This window comes from Salmo trutta, chromosome 22 (genome assembly GCF_901001165.1).
Source record: "Salmo trutta chromosome 22, fSalTru1.1, whole genome shotgun sequence".
NCBI lineage: Eukaryota > Metazoa > Chordata > Actinopteri > Salmoniformes > Salmonidae > Salmo > Salmo trutta.
Window position 1 is genome coordinate 29,391,168 of NC_042978.1, and position 24,013 is coordinate 29,415,180.

The following is a 24,013-nucleotide window of genomic DNA, read 5'->3' on the forward strand; positions in this document are numbered from 1 at the left end:
ATGATGCTAAAATAGATACTCTTTCCCTGTCTCTGTCTTGTTCTCTCTACCACTATATCCAACTCCCACTCACTTACAAACACACTACATCTCAATCTATATCTCTGTCCCCTAACCCTAGTCTAGGGTCTAGTCAAAAACATCCTCTCTCCCTCTTATTGTCTCGCACACACAATTTCTGTCTTCTCCTCTCCCTCTGCCAAGTCCTCACCACATCACTGTCTGTATGTATGGATGTATGTATGTATGTATGTATGTATGTATGTATGTATGTATGTATGTATGTATGTATGTATGTATGTATGTATGTATGTATGTATGTATGTATGGATGTATGTATGGATGTATGTATGTATGTATGTATGTATGTATGTATGTATGTATGTATGTATGTATGTATGTATGTATGTATGTATGTATGTATGTATGGATGGATGTATGTATGTATGTATGTATGTATGTAAGTATGTATGTATGTACGTATGTGTGTGTTTATGTGTGTCTCTACTCAAAGGAGAGCAGGTCGGGGTGTTGTTCAAGCTCCTCTGTGTCTGTAACTGCTGATCCTCTCATACAGAGGGAGCCATTCTCCATCAGCCCATCCTCACTCACACTCAGACTGATCCTGTATGGAGCCTTCAGAGGGGTGGAGGCCAGCCTCGTGTCCACTCCCGGTGCCTTCTGCCTGGGCTCAGACGTCTTCGACCTGTGGGGGTCCGGGTGGTCCTTATGGATGAGGTCTGGGACAGAGAGCTGGAGCTGAATCTGGGTCTTCTCTGGCTCTCTCCTCTCTTCCATCTCATCCCCTTCCACTCCATCCATCTTACTACTTCCATTTCTCTCCATCTCCACCACCTCTTTCCTCTCGCTGTCCAGAGGGCCAGTCAGCCCGGTGAATCCGTCTCTCCCTCCATCATTCTCTCCATCCCTCTTTTCCTGGGGTGGGGTATGCTCCTTGCTGATGAGGGGGGTCTTGTCAGGGGAGGGGAGGAGGGAGTGATCGGGGGTCTCAGGGGGAGTGGTGACGACAGGGTCAGATGAGATCATCATGTCCTGGGTGGTCTTCAGGGCGCGAGGAAGACGCTTCTTACCGGGGGGAGGGGGGTCCAGACGAGGGAAGGAGTCCAGAGAGGTATGACTGGAGGGATAGAGAAGAGAACTGTGTCAATCCTTGTGTGTTTCTGTGTCTGTTTAGTAGACAGGTGAGAGAGAAGATGCACAGACATCCGTTTTAGCTCTGCAGTTTAGCTATGAACAAAGCGTACCTGAAATGAATGACTAATTTGTTCAATCCCTCCCAGTCACCCCCTTACTTGCTCGCATCTCTCTCTCATGCTGTGAGATTGTGTGTGTTTGTTGACTGTGTGTTTATATTATCAGTGGAATATTTCTCTATCTGTCCCCCATAAATGAGCATATTGCCATGGTGATGACTTATCATTGCCATAGTAATAAGAAGTAAGTCACTGCAAAGAATACCAGTCATTTATGACTAGTCTGTCTGTACGTGACTTACCACTCACTGTCGCTGACACACACACACACACACACACACACACACACACACACACACACACACACACACACACACACACACACACACACACACACACACACACACACACACACACACACACACACACACACACACACACACGTACACTCACGCACACACACAATCCATATTTCTCAACACATCAGTGTCCAAACACACATCACGGTTTACCAATTATATGATGAGGATGTGAGTTCGGCATCGAGTTCAGTCAAGAGACAGACAGATCAATGATCAGCTACAGTGTGTAGACAGACAGCTCATTCTGTCTCTTTAGACAGAGGGAGACCCAAGGCTGCGTGTGTGTGTGTATGGTTTAATCTCTGTCTTCAGTCTAACTAACCCTCCTCTTACTCTGATGAATCATTTAAACATCTTTGACTCCGTGGTTATGATTTTAATATGGAGTGAAAAGTTGCTTTTTGAAATAACTAGCTACAGTTTGACTCAGAATAAAACCAATATTGGAGTGATTCTCTAGAGCACAGTGTCTAAAAGTGTCTGTTTGCAATGTGTACTGTGTGTATCCCTCCTTACCTATTGGCAGTAGTCCCCAGGGTCATCTCCTCCATATTGCTCCAGACTGCTCCTACGTTCTTGTTGACCTCTGTGACCCCAATGTCTCCAAGAAGACTGGGTTCCTTCCTCCGCAGCAGGTCATTGACCTTTGCCCCCACCACCTTGCCCAGGTTCAGGGCGTTCTTCAGCCTCTGCTGACCTCCAGCGACAGTGGTGGAGGAGAGGGCCTCGGCAGGGCTGCTACCCAGGGCAGGGTTAGCAGTGACCAGGGAGCGACGGGCCGAGGCCTGGGTCAACCTGGAGGCCTGGAGCCCCTGGCCTGGAGATCTGGAGGCGTTGGAGTTCTCAAACATACTCTGGTCAACTGGAGGGAGAGAGGCAGGGAGAGGGATCGTGTAAGATAAAAGTGAGGGTATTGTGAGGGCACATTCAATCAAGGCATTTCTAGTTAAATGAAAGGTTTCAGATACATAGAACATTACAGGCACCAATGGAATGGTACAGATATAAATGGATGTATAGACGACATTAAATCTCATGACCTGGAGCAAAAGAAAACTCCTGACATTCCATTTCTTACTGCATCTTTTATGCTACATTGCATAATGTTGCAAAATCAAAAACATGTTTAAGTATGGCTTAGTGATAGAATGAGCAAATGGGGTGCCACAAGGCACAGTGTTACAACCGCTCCATATGGATGCAACACGTTACACAACCATCAACAAGTCATGATGCAAGCAAGGGGCATGACACATGCACATAACCACATCCACCAATCACAATGAAGCAGAAACAGGGACCACAATGCATTACAGGATGGCTAAATGCACAAAGAAGCGGGTTGTTGTCAGTCCACAGTACAATAATAGATTTTCTTACCTCGTGGAGAAAATCATTTCTCAGAAGGCATTAATTAGTAAGACACAACAAGTGCTTAGAATGAATAAAAAGTGTATTTGTAAATCGGGTTCCAAACATTGCGTACAAAGCGTTATATAAATACATTTTAAGTTCTAAGTTAAGTCGTTTAGCAGATGGTCTTATGCAGAGTGCTTTCTAATAACCTCCAGTACATATGCTAGAGAAAATGTAGAGTTCAGAATACTGAGCACATTCCAATGGAACACAATTTACTGCATGATTCTTTCTCGCTGATCAGACAAACGCTCCGGGGCCCTAACGGGCTCATCATAGGGACAAATAGGGACTTTACGGCTAAAAATCCGGGTTGGGTTGTAACTCTTAACACCACATCTCATCTCTCGACAGATATATGGAAAGAAACAGTGAGAGCAGTGAGACAGCACAGCACAGGTGCCCTTGACTTCACTTTGTGTTGCGGCTGCAATTCAGATGATTTCAAAGACACTGGCAGCTCCAGAGATCTTAGAATATATTAGTGTGTCTTTGGAGAGTGAGCTAATACGAATCAGCAGTGAAAGAAGGGTGTTTGAAGGAGGAAGAGAGAGGGAGAGCAGACATCCAGGTGGTTATTCACACAAACACTGATGTCTCCTTTCACTGTTAGAGGCTTGCCAGGGGTGGATGCTCTGTAGCCTGACTAAAGAGAAGTGCTGTTAGAAAAAAACATGGAAAATAGTTTGTGTGGAGGTGCTGACTAAACTATCAAAATAAAGAAAGTCGCACACACATGTATAATCTTCCAGCAATGTAATGGGTATTTACCAACGTTTCGGCATCACTTCGGCAATAATTATATTTAACAGAAAATCCATCTGTTTATCTCTGTGTGTATGTGTGCGTGTGTTTGTGTGACAGCTCTCAGCCACTATTTATGCTAGAAAAGCAGTTCCCACACTTCTCTTAGCTAGAATCCCTATCAGAAGGCTGCATAATGATGCATAATGATAGAATAAGGATAGTGTTTAAAGTATGGGTGGGCATGATAACAAATAGCACAATCATAGTCAGCTCCATTACACATTAACTCCCCATGTTAAGACGCAGGAGCTTGTTTGTCTACACCTGAGGCTGAGACTGGCCCTGTACTATAATACATACTGGTATCCCTCTCCTGTCTCTACCCCCCTCTCTCTATCTCTCCCCCTGAGGGGTATGTACTACTGGGGTGAATCTGGGGGTAATTGTTTTTTTTTTACAGCCTAGCCTTAGGGATTGTTGCCATGTTAATTCTTAATTAACACCGAAGTTTTGTTTTTTCTGCTCAAGTGCAGAGGTGTCACGTGTGCTCCCTCTCCGGCCTCTAGGTCACCAGGCTGCTCTTTATGGCGCACGCCTGTCACCAGCATTACACCTGGACTCCATCACCTCCCTACCTGCCCTTTATATGTCACTCCCTTTGGTTTCTTCCCCAGTCGTCGTTGTTTGTGTTTCTTGTTTTGTTCATTTATTTATGAAATGTATTCACTCCCTGAACTTGCTTCCCGACTCTCAGCTTACATCGTTACAAGAGGAGAATAAACATATAGGAATGAAGTACAGAAAACATACAAGAAAGATAATTAAATGAAAAAAAGACAATTAAATGAAAGAGACAGAATTCTAGAAAGGCAATCAGTACGGTACAGTGTGGCACAGCAATTTAAGTAGAGGAGGAGTACGGAAAGAGAGAAAGTAAGAAAGGAAACGTTTATTGAGCAAAAGAAAGGTCAGTGACAGAATGAAATGCAGGGTAAGTGCATTTTCACTCCCACACATATACAGTACAGTACAGTACAGTATACTGGGTTTCTCTTTATACAACAGGCCAGCGAAGGACCTGATGGAATGAAACGTTTTGTACCAGAGAAAAAAGACCCAGGTTAACAGAACAGAGGGAGAAAGGTCACACTATTGAGATGCTCCCACAGCCCAATGAAGCTTTAGTCACAGGAATAGGATCAAAGTTTAGCCACAACTTTGGAACTTAGAATCATAGGGTCCAGTCTAGTTGGGAGATACTGGAATGCAATGTAACGTTCCAATTGGTTTATTTATAATTTAAAGTTTTATCTGAAGTGTTATTAAAAGTTTTATCTCCAGAGTCACATAATTGGCTGTATTACTAACATATACCCTTAGAGAGAATGTCCATGACGATAAGACCTTCTACAGAGTCAGTCTGAGCTTTATATCAGTCTTATAGGCTGCTGTTTCTTTATGGACTCAACTTTCCTCTTCATCTGAAGAAAAACTTTAGACTTTGTTCTCAGCTGTGAGTAACCCACTTCTGTCAGAGTGACTACACACACACACACACACACACACACACACACACACACACACACACACACACACACACACACACACACACACACACACACACAGTGGGTGAGACTTGGGCTGTTAGTCAGACAAAAGCAGCCTTCCTCACAGAGATGTTATCACAGTTTGAGAAAGGAGTAGGAGACAATCACAGGCTGACCACCTGTTACGCGAGTGCAGCAAGGAGCCAAGGTAAGTTGCTAGCTAGCATTAAACTTATCTTATAAAAAACAATCAATCTTCACATAATCACTAGTTAACTACACATGGTTGATGATATTACTAGGTTAACTAGCTTGTCCTATAATTTATCATCGAATCACAGCCTACGTCGCCAAACGGGGAATGATTTAACAAAAGCGCATTCGCGAAAAAAGCACAATCGTTGCACGAATGTACCTAATCATAAACATCAATGTCTTTCTTAAAATCAATACACAGAAGTATATATTTTTTAATCTGCATATTTAGTTAAAAGAAATTCATGTTAGCAGGCAATATTAAGTAGGGAAATTGTGTCACTTCTCTTGCGTTCAGTGTAAGCAGAGTTAGGGTATATGCAACAGTTTGGGCCGCCTGGCTTGTTGCGAACTAATTTGCCAGAACTTTACATATGACATAACATTGAAGGATGTGCAATGTAACAGCAATATTTAGACTTAGGGATGCCACCCGTTAGATAAAATACGTAACGTTTCTGTATTTCACTGAAAGAATAAACGTTTTGTTTTCGAAATTATAGTTTCCGGATTTGACCATATTAATGACCAAAGGCTCGTATTTCTGTGTTTATTATATTATAATTAAGTCTATGATTTGATATTTGATAGAGCAGTCTGACAGAGCGATGGTAGGCAGCAACAGGCTCGTAAGCATTCATTCAAACTTTACTGCGTTTGCCAGCAGCTCTTAGCAATGCTTGAAGCACAGCGCTGTTTATGACTTTAAGCCTATCAACTCCTGAGATTAGGCTGGCAATACTAAAGTGCCTGTTAGAACATCCAATAGTCAAAGGTATATGAAATACAAATGGTATAGAGAGAAATAGTTGATGCGTCATAATTCCTATAACTACAACCTAAAACTTCTTAACTGGGTATATTGAAAAACTGGGAATATTGAACCACCAGCTTTCATATGTTCTGAGCAAGGAACTTAAATGTTAGCTTTTTTACATGGCGCATATTGCATTTTTACTTTCTTCTTGTCACAGTTGTCGTAGGAATGAGTGGACCAAAGTGCAGCGTGTGTGCCGTTTCACATTTTATTTACACTGTGAAACTATGCAATACATAAACATAAACTAAAGAACAAAACAACCAACCGCTCCGCCCCCTGATCCCTCTGCTTCTGTGCCACCGGACCGTGGATCGGAGGAGGAACCGGACTGTAGATCGCCGCCGGAGACTCTGGACTGGGGAACGTCGCCGGAGACTCTGGACTGTGGGCCGTCTCAGGTGGTTCCGGACTGCGGGCCGTCTCAGGTGGTTCCGGACTGCGGGCCGTCTCAGGTGGTTCCGGACTGCGGGCCGTCTCAGGTGGTTCCGGACTGCGGGCCGTCTCAGGTGGTTCCGGACTGGGAAATGTCGCCGGACGCTCCGGACTGGGAACTGCCCCCGGACGCTCTGGACTGGGAACTGCCCCGTAAAAGCTCCGGACTGGGAACTGCCCCCTGAAGCTCCGGATTGGGAACTGCCCCCTGAAGCTCCGGACTGGGAACTGCCCCCGGAAGCTCCGGACTGGGAACTGCCCCGTAAAAGCTCCGGACTGGGAACTGCCCCCTGAAGCTCCGGACTGGGAACTGCCCCCGGAAGCTCCGGACTGGGAACTGCCCCTGGAAGCTCCGGACTGGGAACTGCCCCGTGAAAGCTCCGGACTGGGAACTGCCCCCTGAAGCTCCGGATTGGGAACTGCCCCCTGAAGCTCCGGACTGGGAACTGCCCCCGGAAGCTCCGGACTGGGAACTGCCCCGTAAAAGCTCCGGACTGGGAACTGCCCCCTGAAGCTCCGGACTGGGAACTGCCCCCGGAAGCTCCGGACTGGGAACTGCCCCGTAAAAGCTCCGGACTGGGAACTGCCCCCTGAAGCTCCGGACTGGGAACTGCCCCTGGAAGCTCCGGACTGGGAACTGCCCCCTGAAGCTCCGGATTGGGAACTGCCCCCTGAAGCTCCGGACTGGGAACTGCCCCCGGAAGCTCCGGACTGGGAACTGCCCCGTAAAAGCTCCGGACTGGGAACTGCCCCCTGAAGCTCCGGACTGGGAACTGCCCCCGGAAGCTCCGGACTGGGAACTGCCCCTGGAAGCTCCGGACTGGGAACTGCCCCCGGAAGCTCCGGACTGGGAACTGCCCCTGGAAGCTCCGGACTGGGAACTGCCCCCAGAAGCTCCGGACTGGGAACTATCCAGATTTTATTTATGAAGCCCTGGACTGGGAATGTGCACTGGAGGCCTGATGCGTGGGGCTGGCACAGGTGGCGCCAGACTAGTAACACGCACCTCAGGGCGAGTGCGGAGAGCAGGAACAGGACACCCCGGACTGGGCAGGCGCACTGGAGGCCTGATGCATGGGGCTGGCACAGGTGGCGCCAGACTGGTAACACGCACCTCAGGGCAAGTGCGAGGAGCAGGCACAGGGCGTACCAGGCTGAATAGACTCATTGGAGGCCGGGTACGTGGGGCAGGCACAGGATATACTGGGCCGTGGAGGCGCACTGGAGATCTTGAGCGTAGAGCTGGCACAACCCGTCCTGGCTGGATGCTCAACCTAGCTCGACAAATGCGGGGCGCAGGCACAAATCGCACCGGCCTGTGAATGCGCACTGGTGACACAGTGCGCCCCACCGCATAACACGGTGCTTGCTTAGTCACTCGCTCCCCACGGTAAGCACGGGGAGTTGGCTCAGGTCTCCAACCTGACTCTGCCAATCTCCCCGTGGGCCCCCAAAAAAAATATTTTTTGGGGCTGCCTCTCGCACTTGCCTCGTGGCTGGTATAGTGCCTCGTAATATCGGCGCTCCGCTTTAACTGCCTCAATTTCCTCTTTCGGACGGCGATACTCCCCAGCCTGACTCCAGGGTCCTTTCCCGTCCAGAATTTCCTCCCAAGTCCATTCCTGTTTCTCCTGGGCACGCTGCTTGGTCCTTTGGTGGTGGGAGATTCTGTCACGGTTGTCGTAGGAATGAGCGGACCAAAGTGCAGCGTGTGTGTCGTTCCACATTTTATTTACACTGTGAAACTATGCAATACATAAACATAAACTAAAGAACAAAACAACAAACCGTGACGCAGAGGTGAAACATACACTACTCAAAAACAATCTCCCACAAACCCAGGTGGAAAAAAAACCAATGAGGACCAGCTGCCTCTAATTGGAGATCATCCCAAACATCTCCATCATAGAAATACAAAACTAGAACCTGAACACAGAAATAGAAAATATATACAGAAAAGAAAACCCTGTCACGCCCTGACCTACTAATAACATCTTTCTATGGTCAGGACATGACACTTCTCCAACACTGTGTTTTTGCATTAGTTAATCTAAATTGAGCATGTTTCATTATTTATTTGAGACTAAATAGATTTTATTTATATATTAAGTTAAAATAAAAGTGTTGTAATTGTCATTATTACATTATTACATTGTCATTATTACAAATATATATATAAAAATCGGGAATTAATCGATTTCGGCTTTTTTGGTCCTCGGTATCGGCTTTGAAAAATCATAAAATCGGTCGAACCTCTACAACGTACCACAGGGCTGAGTGGAGGAGAGTAGGAGACAACGTACCACAGGGCTGAGTGGAGGAGAGTAGGAGACAACGTACCACAGGGCTGAGTGGAGGAGAGTAGGAGACAACGTACCACAGGGCTGAGTGGAGGAGAGTAGGAGACAACGTACCACAGGGCTGAGTGGAGGAGAGTAGGAGACAACGTACCACAGGGCTGAGTGGAGGAGAGTAGGAGACAACGTACCACAGGGCTGAGTGGAGGAGAGTAGGAGACAACGTACCACAGGGCTGAGTGGAGGAGAGTAGGAGACAACGTACCACAGGGCTGAGTGGAGGAGAGTAGGAGACAACGTACCACAGGGCTGAGTGGAGGAGAGTAGGAGACAACGTACCACAGGGCTGAGTGGAGGAGAGTAGGAGACAACGTACCACAGGGCTGAGTGGAGGAGAGTAGGAGACAACGTACCACAGGGCTGAGTGGAGGAGAGTAGGAGACAACGTACCACAGGGCTGAGTGGAGGAGAGTAGGAGACAACGTACCACAGGGCTGAGTGGAGGAGAGTAGGAGACAACGTACCACAGGGCTGAGTGGAGGAGAGTAGGAGACAACGTACCACAGGGCTGAGTGGAGGAGAGTAGGAGACAACGTACCACAGGGCTGAGTGGAGGAGAGTAGGAGACAACGTACCACAGGGCTGAGTGGAGGAGAGTAGGAGACAACGTACCACAAGGCTGAGTGGAGGAGAGTAGGAGACAACGTACCACAGGGCTGAGTGGAGGAGAGTAGGAGACAACGTACCACAGGGCTGAGTGGATCAGCGTTCTGACAAAGGGAGAGCAGAGAACCTAGCCTAGCCAAGGCCTAACGCTCAACACTTACCGTATAACACCTAGTCAAGCGCACCACGACAAGACCCTTTAATGTGTGTGTGTGTGTGTGTGTGGTGAGAGAAACAGCATTAAGGACTAGTAGACCAATTAGTCTTAAGTGGCCGTGTGGCTATTTAGCATGTTAGAAAGAGCCCCCGTGTGATGACAGATGAGCTTTTAATCTACATGAGTGAGGCTTGTCCAAGGAGGGCTAAAAGCATCACAGTGTTTTTTTTGTTACTTACCCAGAGTCAGATGAACTCATGGATATAATTTGTATGTCTCTGCATGCAGTTTGAAGGAAGTTGAAGGTACACTATATATACAAAATTATGTGGATACCCCTTGAAATTAGTGGATTTGGCTATTTCAGCCACACCTGTTGCTGACAGGTGTATAAAATCTAGCACACAACCATGCAATCACCATAGACAAACATTAGTAGTAGAATGACCTTACTGAAGAGCTCAGTGACTTTCAACGTGGCCCCGTCATAGGATGCTACCTTTCCAACAAGTCAGTTTGTCAAATTTCTGCCCTGCTAGAGCTGCCGCGGTCAACTGTAAGTGCTTTTATTGTTAAGTGGAAACGTCTAGGAGCAACAACGGCTCAGCCGCAAAGTGGTAGGCCACAAAAGCTCACAGAACGGGACCGCCGAGTCTGTCTTCAGTTGCAAAACTCACTACCGAGTTCTAAACTGCCACTGGAAGCAATGTCAACACAAGAACTGTACGTCGAGAGTTTCCATGGCCGAGCAACTGCACAAAAGCCTAAGATCACCATGCGCAATGCCAAGTGCCGGCTGGAGTGCTGTAAACCTCGCCGCCATTTGACTCTGGAGCGTTTTCTGGAGTGATGAATCATGCTTCACCATCTGGCAGTCCGACAGATTAATCTGGGTTTGGCGGATGCCAGGAGAACGTTACCTGCCCCAATGCATAGTGCCAACTGTAAAGTTTGTCGGAGGAGGAATAATGGTCTGGTACTGTTTTTCATGGTTCGGGCTAAGCCCCTTAGTTCCAGTGAAGGGAAAGCTTAACGCTACAGCATACAATTACATTCTGGACGATTCTGTGCTTCCAACTTTGTCCCAACAGTTTGGGAAGGCCCTTTCCTGTTTCAGCATGACAATGCCCCCATGCACAAAGCGAGGTCCATATAGAAATGGTTTGCCGAGATCAGTGTGGAAGAACTTGACTGGCCTGCACAGAGCCCTGACCTCAACCCCATTGAACACCTTTGGGATGAATTGGAACGCAGACTGTGAGCCTGGCCTAATCGCCCAACATCAGTGGCCGACCTCACTAATGCTCTTGTGGTTGAATGGAAGCAAGTCCCCGCAGCAATGTTCCTTTTGATCATGTAGTGTAGTTTCTGTCTACTGGAGTAGCTAGCAACTGCTCCCCTAGACTTCCAGTCATGCGCTAACACTAGTAAACCAATGGCTCCAGAAACTACCTTCAACTTCCTTGCATGCAGAGACAAACATGGTATTCATGAGTTCATCTGACTCTTGCCAAAATGTCAAACTATCCCTTTAAGTCACTGAACGAGACTGAATGCTGGGTAGTAAATTAAATTTAACTAATTTAATTAATTTAATTGACTGTTCCAAAGTAAAGTAGTGTCTGCACTGTGCACTAACCGGAGATGAAAATGAGGCACTTCAAATAAAATAGGCTAATTATTTTAGATGAGTTACGTCTAACTTTGGAGCCAGACATGACCCAGAGAGCTATACTTCCTGTTCCCCTGACCAACAGAACAGTAAGCCTTGCCACACACTACGCACACCCAGAGCATAGCTATTGTAGGCCAAACATCTAGAATTCACACACCCTCGTTTTTTAATATGAATCATTGAAATTTGTGGGTGTTGGGGATGAATAATAAGTGTTGTACACTACAGAGCTAGAGGGATACGATGGGGTCTGTTCATTCTCTAGACTCCTGTTGAGTTGTCTCTTGTGGCTTGGACAGGGAGGTCAGAGGTAAAAGGTTAGACCTACAGCGGTTGATGGGATTATGAGTTCCCCCCACAGTAAAGTGCTTCTCAATGAGGTGCCAGTGTGTTACTGTGTGTGTTACCCCCCCCCCCCCCCCCGTCTTTCTCCCTCCCCAACCCTTTCTCTCGGCCTCTGTCTCTCTACCCCATTCTCTCTTTCATTTTCAGAATTAAGCGGCCATAACATTTCATCAATGGTCCGTTTAGCTCAGTCCATAGGCTGTCTCTCCGTGTGTGTGTGTGTATGTATGTATGTATGTATGTGTGTTGCATCTCATTGATTCCCACTTGCACAGCCATTTTAAATATTACACTGAGGTTAACTCAAAGGTCTGATCAATAGAGTCCTCACAAGTTCCCCAATAACATCCAATACATACTGTTGTGGTTAGCAGAGATCAACTAGAATGTGTTGGAGATGACAGGAGCGAGTAGAACCAGTGGTTCCCAGATCATGACACACACACACACACACACACACACACACACACACACACACACACACACACACACACATACAGTGCCTTGCGAAAGTATTCGGCCCCCTTCAACTTTTCGACCTTTTGCCACATTTCAGGCTTCAAACAGAAAGATATAAAACTGTAATTTTTTGTGAAGAATCAAAAACAAGTGGGACACAATCATGAAGTGGAACGAAATTTATTGGATATTTCAAACTTTTTTAACAAATAAAAAACAGAAAAATTGGGCCGTGCAAAATTAAGTTAATACTTTGTAGCGCCACCTTTTGCTACGATTACAGCTGTAAGTCGCTTGGGGTATGTCTCTATCAGTTTTGCACATCGAGAGACTGAAATTTTTGCCCATTCCTCCTTGCAAAACAGCTCGAGCTCAGTGAGGTTGAATGGAGAGCGTTTGTGAACAGCAGTTTTCAGTTCTTTCCACAGATTCTCGATTGGATTCAGGTCTGGACTTTGACTTGGCCATTCTAACACCTGGATATGTTTATTTGTGAACCATTCCATTGTAGATTTTGCTTTATGTTTTGGATCATTGTCTTGTTGGAAGACAAATCTCCGTCCCAGTCTCAGGTCTTTTGCAGACTCCATCAGGTTTTCTTCCAGAATGGTCCTGTATTTGGCTCCATCCATCTTCCCATCAATTTTAACCATCTTCCCTGCCCCTGCTGAAGAAAAGCAGGCCCAAACCATGATGCTGCCACCACCATGTTTGACAGTGGGGATAGTGTGTTCAGGGTGATGAGCTGTATTGCTTTTACGCCAAACATAACGTTTTGCATTGTTGCCAAAAAGTTTGATTTTGGTTTCATCTGACCAGAGCACCTTCTTCCACATGTTTGGTGTGTCTCCCAGGTGGCTAGTGGCAAACTTTAAACGACACTTTTTATGGATATCTTTAAGAAATGGCTTTCTTCTTGCCACTCTTCCATAAAGGCCAGATTTGTGCAGTATACGACTGATTGTTGTCCTATGGACAGAGTCTCCCACCTCAGCTGTAGATCTCTGCAGTTCATCCAGAGTGATCATGGGCCTCTTGGCTGCATCTCTGATCAGTCTTCTCCCTGTATGAGCTGAAGGTTTAGAGGGACGGCCGGGTCTTCGTAGATTTGCAGTGGTCTGATACTCCTTCCATTTCAATATTATCGCTTGCACAGTGCTCCTTGGGATGTTTAAAGCTTGGGAAATCTTTTTGTATCCAAATCCGGCTTTAAACTTCTCCACAACAGTATCTCGGACCTGCCTGGTATGTTCCTTGTTCTTCATGATGCTCTCTGCGCTTTAAACGGACCTCTGAGACTATCACAGAGCAGGTGCATTTATACGGAGACTTGATTACACACAGGTGGATTCTATTTATCATCATTAGTCATTTAGGTCAACATTGGATCATTCAGAGATCCTCACTGAACTTCTGGAGAGAGTTTGCTGCACTGAAAGTAAAGGGGCTGAATAATTTTGCACGGCCAATTTTTCAGTTTTTTATTTGTTAAAAAAGTTTGAAATATCCAATAAATTTCATTCCACTTCATAATTGTGTCCCACTTGTTGTTGATTCTTCACAAAAAAATTACAGTTTTATATCTTTATGTTTGAAGCCTGAAATGTGGCAAAAGGTCGAAAAGTTCAAGTGGGCCGAATACTTTCGCAAGGCACTGTATATATATATATTTTACCTTTATTTAACTAGGCAAGTCAGTTAAGAACAAATTGTTATTTACAATGACGGCCTACCCTGGCCAAACCCTAAGCCGGATGACGCTGGGCCAATTGTGCGCCGCCCCATGGGACACCCAATCACGCCCGGTTGTGATACAGCCTGGAATCGAACCCCTTCCAACAATGAAAGGCTGCACTGCTTTCAGACCCTAGTCTTTGAGCTGACGAGGGAGGAGGGCTTATGTACCCTATCACCACAGATGGAGGTGAATAGCTTTTTGTTTTCATGCGTAGGCTCACACACACGCATGTGCGTAAACAAGCACAAATAAACACAAACCCCACACAAACAGACCCACCAGATAACCTCTTTATATGCAGACAAAACGGTTGGGATAAAGCATGCACTGATATTTTCACTAGATTTCAATTATGATGTGAGAAGATGCAGGGAGCTCAGAAGAGCATGGTAAACAGCATGGTAAACATCTCCTCTGTAAACAGTAAACACCAGCAGAAGCAAAATATCAGAACTGAAGAACAAAATCCTGTTAGTTTTATCCTTCTCGCCATCCCTCTCCTCTGTCTCTCCTTCTCTCTTTCTCTGTCGATCTGTCTCTCTCTCACTCCCTCATCTTTCTCTCAGCGTGGGTTCTTGTTTCTTTTGAGGCTGCAGTGACAGCCTCAGCCTGTTACCTCTGCTACGCTTCTCTGGAAGGTCTTCAATGCTGCCACTTAGTGTGTGTGTGTGAGAGAGAGAGAGAGTGGCAATGTAAACATTTGTTTTCCATGCCAATAAAGTCCCTTTGAATTGAATTAAGATGGAATTGAGAGAGTGAGAGAGCATCTTCTCTTTCATCATTCCAGAAATAACAAGTTAGTGTCTCTAAAATCCTACACACAGTTAGGACAGATAGGATGGACACCCCATCCGCCTGCCAATAAAACCGCACAGCTGTGTGTGTGAGAGTGTGTGTGTCTATGTGTGTCTATGTGCATGTGTGTGTGCGAATGCGTGTGTGCGCTGTCTGGTCAATTCCACAGCAGCTTTCCCATTCTCCCTGGGTGATCCACACTCCGTTAACCACAGAGCTGTGAATCTGGGAGTGTGGCTTTAATTAACATTGCCACTAGGCCACTGGGTGTGACAATGACAGTGACGTTGATGACTGTGGTGCTGTTATGTTGGCTGGGTGCGCATGGACAGAGACAGGTCTGAGCATTTCAAAGTCCGCTCGGTGTCACTGTGACCTCTGGGATCTGCCACCACCCCTGCAGCATCATGTGGCGTTTCCCAGGACCCTGTTATCTCTGCTGTCACTAGGAGAAACCATCATATGTCAGAGGGGTAGGTAGTCAGCAGAACTGTCAATCTATTAAGAGTCACACAAACTTTTCTAACCGACTGACTTTGCATGACTTCTCACAGTGGCAGAGCTGTGTGTGTGTGTGTGTGTGTGTGTGTGTGTGTGTGTGTGTGTGTGTGTGTTTGATAGGGCGTGTGAGTGTGTGTGGCATTTTACACAGTGTATGTAAAACTTTAGGAGAGCATCTGTCTAAATATTAAACAAAGAATCATTATCAACTCCAGTGAGGTGTGTTGTCTGTGTGTTGTCTGTGTGTTGTCTGTGTGTGTTAGTCAGGGTGAGTGATGAGTCTTTATTGGTAGATTAAGTGTGGGGGCGTGACTAGGTTCAAGACTGGGGATCATTGATTCAGGTCTGGAGCCAATCGCTCCTATTAATCATCAACACGTCCTTCAGCAGGAGAGGAGAGCAAAGGAGATGAGATGGGAGAGGAGAAGGGAGAGGAGATGAGGGGAGAGGAAAGGAGATGAGGGGATAGGAAAGGAGACAGGAGAGGAGAAGGGAGAGGAGATGAGGGGAGAGGAAAGGAGATGAGCAGAGAGGAAAGGAGAGGAGAAGATAGGACAGGGGAGCTGGTGTGGATAAGATGAGAGGAAGAGAGGAAAGGAGGAGGATAAAAATAGTATACATGGGGAGTGTTTATCCCAGAGGGTTGTGTGTGGGTGACTGGAGAGGAGAGAGGAAGAGAGGTGAGGGAGAGGCCAGAGGCTGTTGTGTGGGTGACTGAGGACACTAGAGATTGAGGAAGGTGAACAGCTGGACCCTAGCCTCTTGACGGTCGCCTAGGATAGGGGGCGCTACAGCGATTTTTGAAAAAAATTCGTGCCCATTTTAAACGGCCTCCTACTCAAACTCAGAAGCTAGGATATGCATATAATTAATACTTGTGGATAGAAAACACCCTAAAGTTTCTAAAACTGTTTGAATGGTGTCTGTAAGTATAACAGAACTCATATGGCAGTCAAAACCCCGAGACAGATCGTAACAGGATGTGGAATTCTGAATTGCGGACTCAACTTCATCACTTTGCCTATAAATCACACCGTGAGCTATGGTTCATTGAGCACTTCCTATTGCTTCCACTAGATGTCCCCAGTCTTTACAAAGTGGTTTGAGCCTTCTACTGTGAAAACTGACAGAATGAGAGTCTGTGGAAAGTGGTCACATGGAGAGGGTCATCACCATTATGACGCCGGCGCCCCTGGCTACCCTCCCCTTTCAAAACGTTTAGAAAGACAATGCAACCGTCCCCCTTGAATCTTATTGGAGCTCTGGTTGAAAAAGGCCCTAAAGATTTATGTTATACAACGTTTGACATGTTTGAACGAACCTAAAAAAAAAAAAAGCATTTTGTTGAGAGAGAAGTCCCGCGAACGACGGTACTTTTGGAGCAGCCTTCAGAACGCGCTAACAAGCTATTGGGACATAAAGGATTAACTTTTTCGAACGAAAATACATTTGTTGTGGACCTGGGATTCCTGGAAGTGCCTTCTGATGAAGATAATCAAAGGTAAGGGATTATTGACAATAGTATACAAGACTAGATTGATATGCGATTGTTCCAAGATGGCGCTGACCTGTATTGCTAGCCTATTTTTCTGAGTATCGCATCCCCTTTTATGTGTGATTACCCAGTAAAGTTATTTTTAAATCTGGCATTGCAGGTGCTTTCAAGAGATGCTAATCTATAAATCTTAGAATGACAATATTACATTTTAAAAATGTTTTCGAATAGTAATTTAGTAAATTGTAGCGCTGTTTCACCGGACGCATTTGAGGGAAAATAGTTAGTCAACGTCACGCGCCGATGTAAAATGCTGTTTTTATATATAAATATGAACTTTATCGAACAAAAGAATGCATGTATTGTGTAACATGATGTCCTAGGAGTGTCATCTGATGAAGATTGTCAAAGGTTAGTGCTGCATTTAGCTGTTTTTTGGTTATTTGTGATGCATGTGGTTGGTCGGAAAATGGCTATGTGGCTACTTTTGCGATATACTCCTCTAACATAATCTAATGTTTTGCTTTTGCTGTAAAGCCTTTTTGAAATAGGACAACGTGGTTCGATTCAGGAGAGGTGTATCCCGCATACGGGACGGAGCCCGTCCAGAGGCTAGCCTCTAGGCCTGGAGGCCTTCTGAGACCATCACCATGCTTCACCAACTAACTACTGGATGAGTACAACCTAGAAACCTCCCTCGCTAACCCACTCAAGGAGATCACAAAAGGGGTTGATTGGAGGTGGTATAACTATTCACACACACACACACACACACACACACACACACACACACACACACACACACACACACACACAGCACTCTGGGTCAGGTGGGTTATACATACAGGAGAACAGAGACTTCAGAGATCAAAGTTTGATCAAAGGTTGAATTCTTTTAAATAACTGTAACCTTCAATTCTCTGCTGTCTACTCTACTGAATCTGATGCAAGAGATGAGCTGAGGATAACTGTCTGATGTAAACTGACTTGACCTCCTATGGGCCTTTTACTGCATATGATCATTTCTGTAACCACTATACTACCCACACACAGTGTTGTCCTATGGCCATGCGGTGAATAGGGTTTAATAGGAGGAACATTTGGCAGGTGCTCTTAGTCACTGCTAGTGCATAAGATCTTAAAGGGGAACAGTTTCTGGCGGGCTTTCTAGTCACTGATACAACACAAAGTCCTATAAATGAATTACATTCCTAGAGGTCTGAATAATCCAAGATTTACATAAATTTATGCACAAGGTCTTAAAGGGGAACAGTCCACATATGATTCCAAAAAACAGGTTATTCAGAAACAAAAAGAGCTGGTATAATACGTTCTCAACCAACATAATATAGAGCATCACAATGACAATGTAGAAAATGTCATGTTCCCCTCTATACATACAGATATCATCATAATCTTACTAAAAATAGTCTTTGCTTACGAATTGTGGAGAGGGAGAAGAGGCTCCCTCTGTCACAGACACAAACAGTCCTGTACACTTTAGGGCACGTGTTAAACTCGTTCCATGGAGGGCCGAGTGTATGAAGGTTTTCGCTCCTCCCTTGATCAATAAGGTCACTGATTAGTTAGGAACTCCCATCACCTGGGTGTCTAGGTCTAAATTGAACACAAATAGAAAGGAAATAATAAACCAGTACACACTCGGCCCTCCATGGAATGACTTTAACACCAATGCTTTAGGGCCTGCACAGTGAAGATGCCTATACCATTACACTGTGTAGACAGACAGTTTGAGTCATAACCTGTAGGCTGGGATACACACACAGAGGTGCAGTAAAGGAATCTGTTTCCGATAATTCTGACAAAAATGTCTGTGAGCAGAGGGAGAGGAGCAGTGGTGGTCAGGTTATTATGGTTGGTCAGGTGTTTTCACCTGGTGGGGGGGTGTGTGTGTCAATCTGGGTAGAGCAGGGTGGTATGTGCTGGTGTGTGTTTATGAGTGCGTGCATGTGTGAATGTGTGTGTGTTGTCGTGCTACACTGCTATCTCATCCCCCAGGCAGTCTGGTGGTCCCTGTCTGTTAAGCACGTTTAGTAGACGGAGGGTCTCCTCATCAGACCTCCAGCTGTATATGATATCCCTCTCCTCTCTCTGCTCCCTCTCATGTCTCTCATCTCTCTCATCCCTCTCATCACTATCATCACTATCGTCAGTGTTGGACTCGTACTCAGACGCAATGCCAGATTCCCGGAACCTCAGCAGCTCCAGACTGCCAAGCACCTCATCGCGGGTTGATGACATCACCAAACCTGACCCGTCCTGACCTTTGACCCCATTCTGACTCCTCCGCTGCGGAGGAGTAGGAGGGTGAGGTTCAGGTGTTGGGGGTCCGGGCAGGAAGCGGAAACATTCTAGCTTGAGGAGACACTGATCCCTACCTAGGTGGTTGCCTAGGGGCAGGGAGGAGGAGGAGAGGGGGGCGGCCGTCCCATCCTGGCCCATGCCGATGCCCAGCGCTGGCAGGGTGAGGTTGACATGGTCCTGAGGTCGCGGGGTCGTAGGGTCACACAAAACTGGGGGGACGGTGGACCGGAAAGTGATCTCCAACAGACTATCCTGGGAACCCACTGAAGGAGTGAAGGAGGGAAAGAGAAAATAAATATGTCATTAAAGATAAGCATCCTTCCACACATTGAGCATACATTCATCTGTTTTATATGACTAATGCTAGCATGAGCCTCATTCTCATCCACTCCTGGATGTAAGAGCAGATTGGGCAACCTGGTCTCAGAGCATTTAATATTATTCTGTATGTAAAACCGAGCACTCCATTTAGTATGATATGTTACATTTAGTATGGTATGTATTAATTTGTAACGTCCATCATCCATTTCCTATGATATGTTATGCATTTCACATCGTATTATATGTTAAGAAATTGCTAATGTTCGAATTTTCAAAACGTATGATATGTTACGAAATCTAGCTAGGTGGCTAACGTTAGCTAGCTGGCTAACGTTAGCTAGGCTAAGGGTAAGGGTTTAGGTTAGGGTTAAGTCTAGGAGTTAGGTTAAAGGGTTAAGGTTAGAGTTAGGGGAAGGGTTAGCTAAAAGGGTTAAGGTTAGGCGAAGGGTTAGCTAACATGCTAAGTAGTTGCAAAGTAGAAATAAAGTGGTATGTAGTTGAAAAGTTGCTAATTAGCTAAAATGCTAAAGGTTGTCCATGATAAGATTCGAAATCGCGAACCTGTGGGTTGCTACACGTTCGTGTTATACACCCACCCATCTGTGTTATATGTTATGTTTCATATGGTATGTATTCATTTGTGGATGTCCATTGCCCATTTCGTCTGATATATTATGAATTACAATTCATATTTTTTATTACTAATTTGCAAACGTACAATGTGTTATGAATTTCTAAAATGTATGATATGTTACGAATTCTAGGTAAGTGGCTAGGTGGCTAACGATAGCTAGCTGGCTAATGTGAGCTAGGCTAGGGGTTAAGTTTAGGAGTTAGGTTAAAGGGTTACAGTTAGGGTTAGCTAAAAGGGTTAAGGTTAGGGTTAGGCCAAAGTGTTAGCTAACATGCTAAGTAGTTAAAAAGTAGCAAAAAGTAGTAAGTAATTGAAAAGTTGCTAATTTGCTCAAATGCTAAAGTTGTCCGTGATGAAATTTGAACTTGCAACCTATGTGTTGCTAGACGTTCGTGTCATTCGCCCATCCATCCACGTTGTTAAGTTTCGTATGGTATGTATTAATTTTCCCACCCATCCACCCACCCCGACCAACCGTCTTACTTTTGTCTTATGTAACCACACCAAACACATTATACAGTATCATACTAATTTAAGTGTCCCAGATTTACGTAGACTATGTTACTATGTTACGAGACCAGGCTGGACTGGGGCATGGTAGGGATTGAGAAACGGTGTCAAACACTATATTAGGAGGAGGTGAGGTGCGGAGTGTGAGCTCAGGAGGAGAGGAGAGGGCTGAGTTGGCTGAGGTGTAGAGCAGGTTGGTCCGTTGAGGTGTCACATGGTAAATGACGTATAATGATGCAACTGAGAAAGGGGTGGTAAAGTAACAGGTTACATGATAACATGCTGGTTGGTCTGTTGGAGTCTATGCTTGGCCAGAGAGCTTAAAGAGGTGTGAAATGGTCTGTGATGAGAGAGAAATGGGAGGAGGGGGAGTGACCAGGATGAGAATAAATATGAAAGAGGGGTGGAGTCGATAAACAGGGTTTGATAAGGAGATGGAGGGAGGAGAGAGAAAGAAAAAAAAGGGCTCTATTTTTGTCTGCCGTTAACGCGGCGCTAATGTCAAACACACGTTAGTTTGCAATTTTGTCATGTACAAACTGGCACACTGGCATTTTCCAGCCCTAACACCAGGTTCGGCAATTTACCTGTCTTATATCAACTCGCTTGCGCTCAGATGGGCGGGGTTTAAATATTTGAGGTGTGTTCTTAAAAACATGATCCAAAGTGCTAATTTCAGGAGGCGCTGATGGGGATTTTTAAGACAAGAGTAGCCCAATGTGATTTTGGTACCTGTACACTTCGTATTTAGAAACATAAAAACAAATGTTTTTTCCCCATTTAGTTTTATTTGATTAAAAACCAAAGCATAGCCTCCCCTTCTCTCAAAGTAGTCAAGGGTTTGACTCCTGACACCGCTTGGAAATATACTGAACAAAAATATAAACGCATGTAAAGTGTTGGTCCCATGTTTCATGAGCTGAAAAATAAAAGATCCCAGAAATGTTTCAGATACCGAAAAGCTTATTTCTCACAAATTTTGTGCACAAATTTGTTTACATCCTTGTTAGTGAGAATGTATCCTTTGCCTAGATAATCCATCCACCTAACAGGTGTGGCATATCAAGAAGCTGATTAAACATCATGATCATTACAGAGGTGCACCTTGTGTTGCGGACAATAAAAGGCCACTCTAAAATGTGCAGTTTGTCACACAACACAATGCCACAGCGGTCTCAAGTTTTGAGAGAGTGTGCAATTGTCATGTTGACTGCAGGAATCTCCATCAGAGCTATTGCCAGAGAATGTAATGTTAATTTCTCTACCATAAGCTGTCTCCAACGTCATTTTAGAGAATTTGGCTGTACATCCAACTGGCCTCACAACCACAGACCACTTGTAACCACGCCAGCCAAGGACCTCCACATCTGGCTTCTTTACCTGCACGATCATCTGAGACCAGCCACCCAGACAGCTGATGAAACTGAGGAGTATTTATGTCTGTAATGAAGTCCTTTTGTGGGGAAAAATTGATTCTGATTGGCTGGGCCTGGATCCCCAGTGGATGGGCCTGGCTTCCAAGTGGGTGTGCCAATACCCTCCCAGGCCCCCCCATGGCTGCGCCCCTGCCCAGTCATGTGAAATCCATGGATTACGGCCTAATGAATTCAATTGAGTGATTTCCTTATATGAACTGTAACTCAGTAAAATCGTTGAAATTGTTGCATGTTGCGTTAATATTTTTGTTCAGTATACCAAAGCTTTATGAAAATTTCAGGTTTGAGAGGAGTAAAACAGGAGCTGACATTCCCTTTTTATCTATGCATTGTAGGCAGGCCCACATTATTTTAGCCATGCAAGTCCTGTTTTGGACGTGCGTAAAACCCCCTCCATGATGAAGGCTACGTGTCCATGCCCATCATGAAAGGAGAGATGAGAACCTATGTGAATACCGGTGAAACTCATATTTAGAAGCCTGTAACCTGTAAAAAATTGCTTGTTTTCTGTTTCATATGTTCAAAAACCAAGCCCTCTCTTAGGCCTGCTATAATGAAGGCTGATTCAACAGCAATGTGTGTCTTTTTTTCCTGACGATTTTATGACATCATTACATGTATTTATTGTTGCTGCTGTTTTAAAACAAAAGTGTTTTTTTCCCGTTACAACCTAACTTATTAGAATGATTCACTTTCCTGGTTTTATGGTGACAATGTCTGTGGCGCGCTTGCAATGCAACTTCTGGAGATGTGTGAATGCAATCTGATAATTAAGATGGTTCCGATTCTGATCAGAAAACATAGGCCTATTTGGGAGCAGTATAAAGGTGAGTAGACATTCTTTCTATTTATATTGGATCTTTGTCCAGCTACTGTGAAAAGTTTGGATGTGGGTAAGTCTGCGTCGTTTTAATATGATATGCCCACAGGGTGACATAGCCTAAGTAAGACATAGCCTATTTAAAACAAGTTGTTTTGTTTAGAATTTGATTTAAATTATTTGTTTTCTTTTTAGGCCTTATCAATAATGAATTGAATCTTGCCTATTGACAATGTTTGGCATGTCCATGCTCAGCCATAATGTAATTTACAGTAGGCCTAGCCCCTATATCAGTGGGAATGCTATTGAAACCATACAATTACTTAGAACAATGTGGACTGCAAATGGGTTCAAGTTAATGTTTTAAGCAAAGATAGGTTTACATTTTGTTATTTTGTTTCTGTAAGCCATTTAACAAACTAACACTGGACTTGGAGTTGATTCCAAGGCAGTACATAAATGACCGTAAATACACAACTTGAAGCAACCACATATTTCTCCATGGAGCACGTTCTGATTGGCCAGTGAGAGGCCAAGTCTCGACACACCCACAACTTGTTTATTCATCAAAACTCAGCCCTTTCGCGCCAACGCCAGCAAGTGCGCCGATAATTGTGATAGTGAAAATAGCAAAAATATTTCTGACACACCCCTGCACTTATCGCCCTACTGCCTGTGCTTAGATTAACCATCGCGTTAGGTTTGCTAATATAGAGCCCCAAGACTGTCTCCTTGTGTGTGTGTGTGTGTGTGTGTGTGTGTGTGTGTGTGTGTGTGTGTGTGTGTGTGTGTGTGTTTGGAAGTCCGCCTGTGCATATGAGTGCCTGCGTATGTGTGGTCATGCATCCATGAGTGCACTCACTGGAGCAGGGTCCTGACATTTTGACCTCCAGCTCCTGGATCTGTTTGACCAGTAGGGAGATGTGCTGCAGCAGGTCCTTGTTCTGGAGCAGCAGCTGGTGCACTCTGGCTTGGGCCTCCAGTCTGGCTGTAGCCTCCGCACTCAGTTGGTCCTTCAACAGGTGCACCTGGAGGGAGAGAACACA

General features: G+C 45.2%; 1 protein-coding gene across 2 annotated transcripts in view; it reads right to left on the bottom strand.

Annotated features, from left to right (window-relative positions):
• Positions 1-483: 483 nt before the first annotated feature.
• LOC115158558 (carboxyl-terminal PDZ ligand of neuronal nitric oxide synthase protein) overlaps positions 484-24,013 on the bottom strand; it is a 199,905-nt gene continuing 176,375 nt past the window's right edge. For both annotated transcript variants that reach the window (XM_029707660.1, XM_029707661.1), the window contains 4 exons: positions 23,830-23,995; positions 19,321-19,509; positions 2,093-2,438; positions 484-1,138 (listed from right to left, as the gene is read on the bottom strand). In XM_029707660.1, the coding sequence (XP_029563520.1) occupies positions 505-1,138; positions 2,093-2,438; positions 19,321-19,509; positions 23,830-23,995 (1,335 nt within the window). In that variant the 3' untranslated portion in view covers positions 484-504. The remainder of the gene's footprint in view (positions 1,139-2,092; positions 2,439-19,320; positions 19,510-23,829; positions 23,996-24,013) is intronic.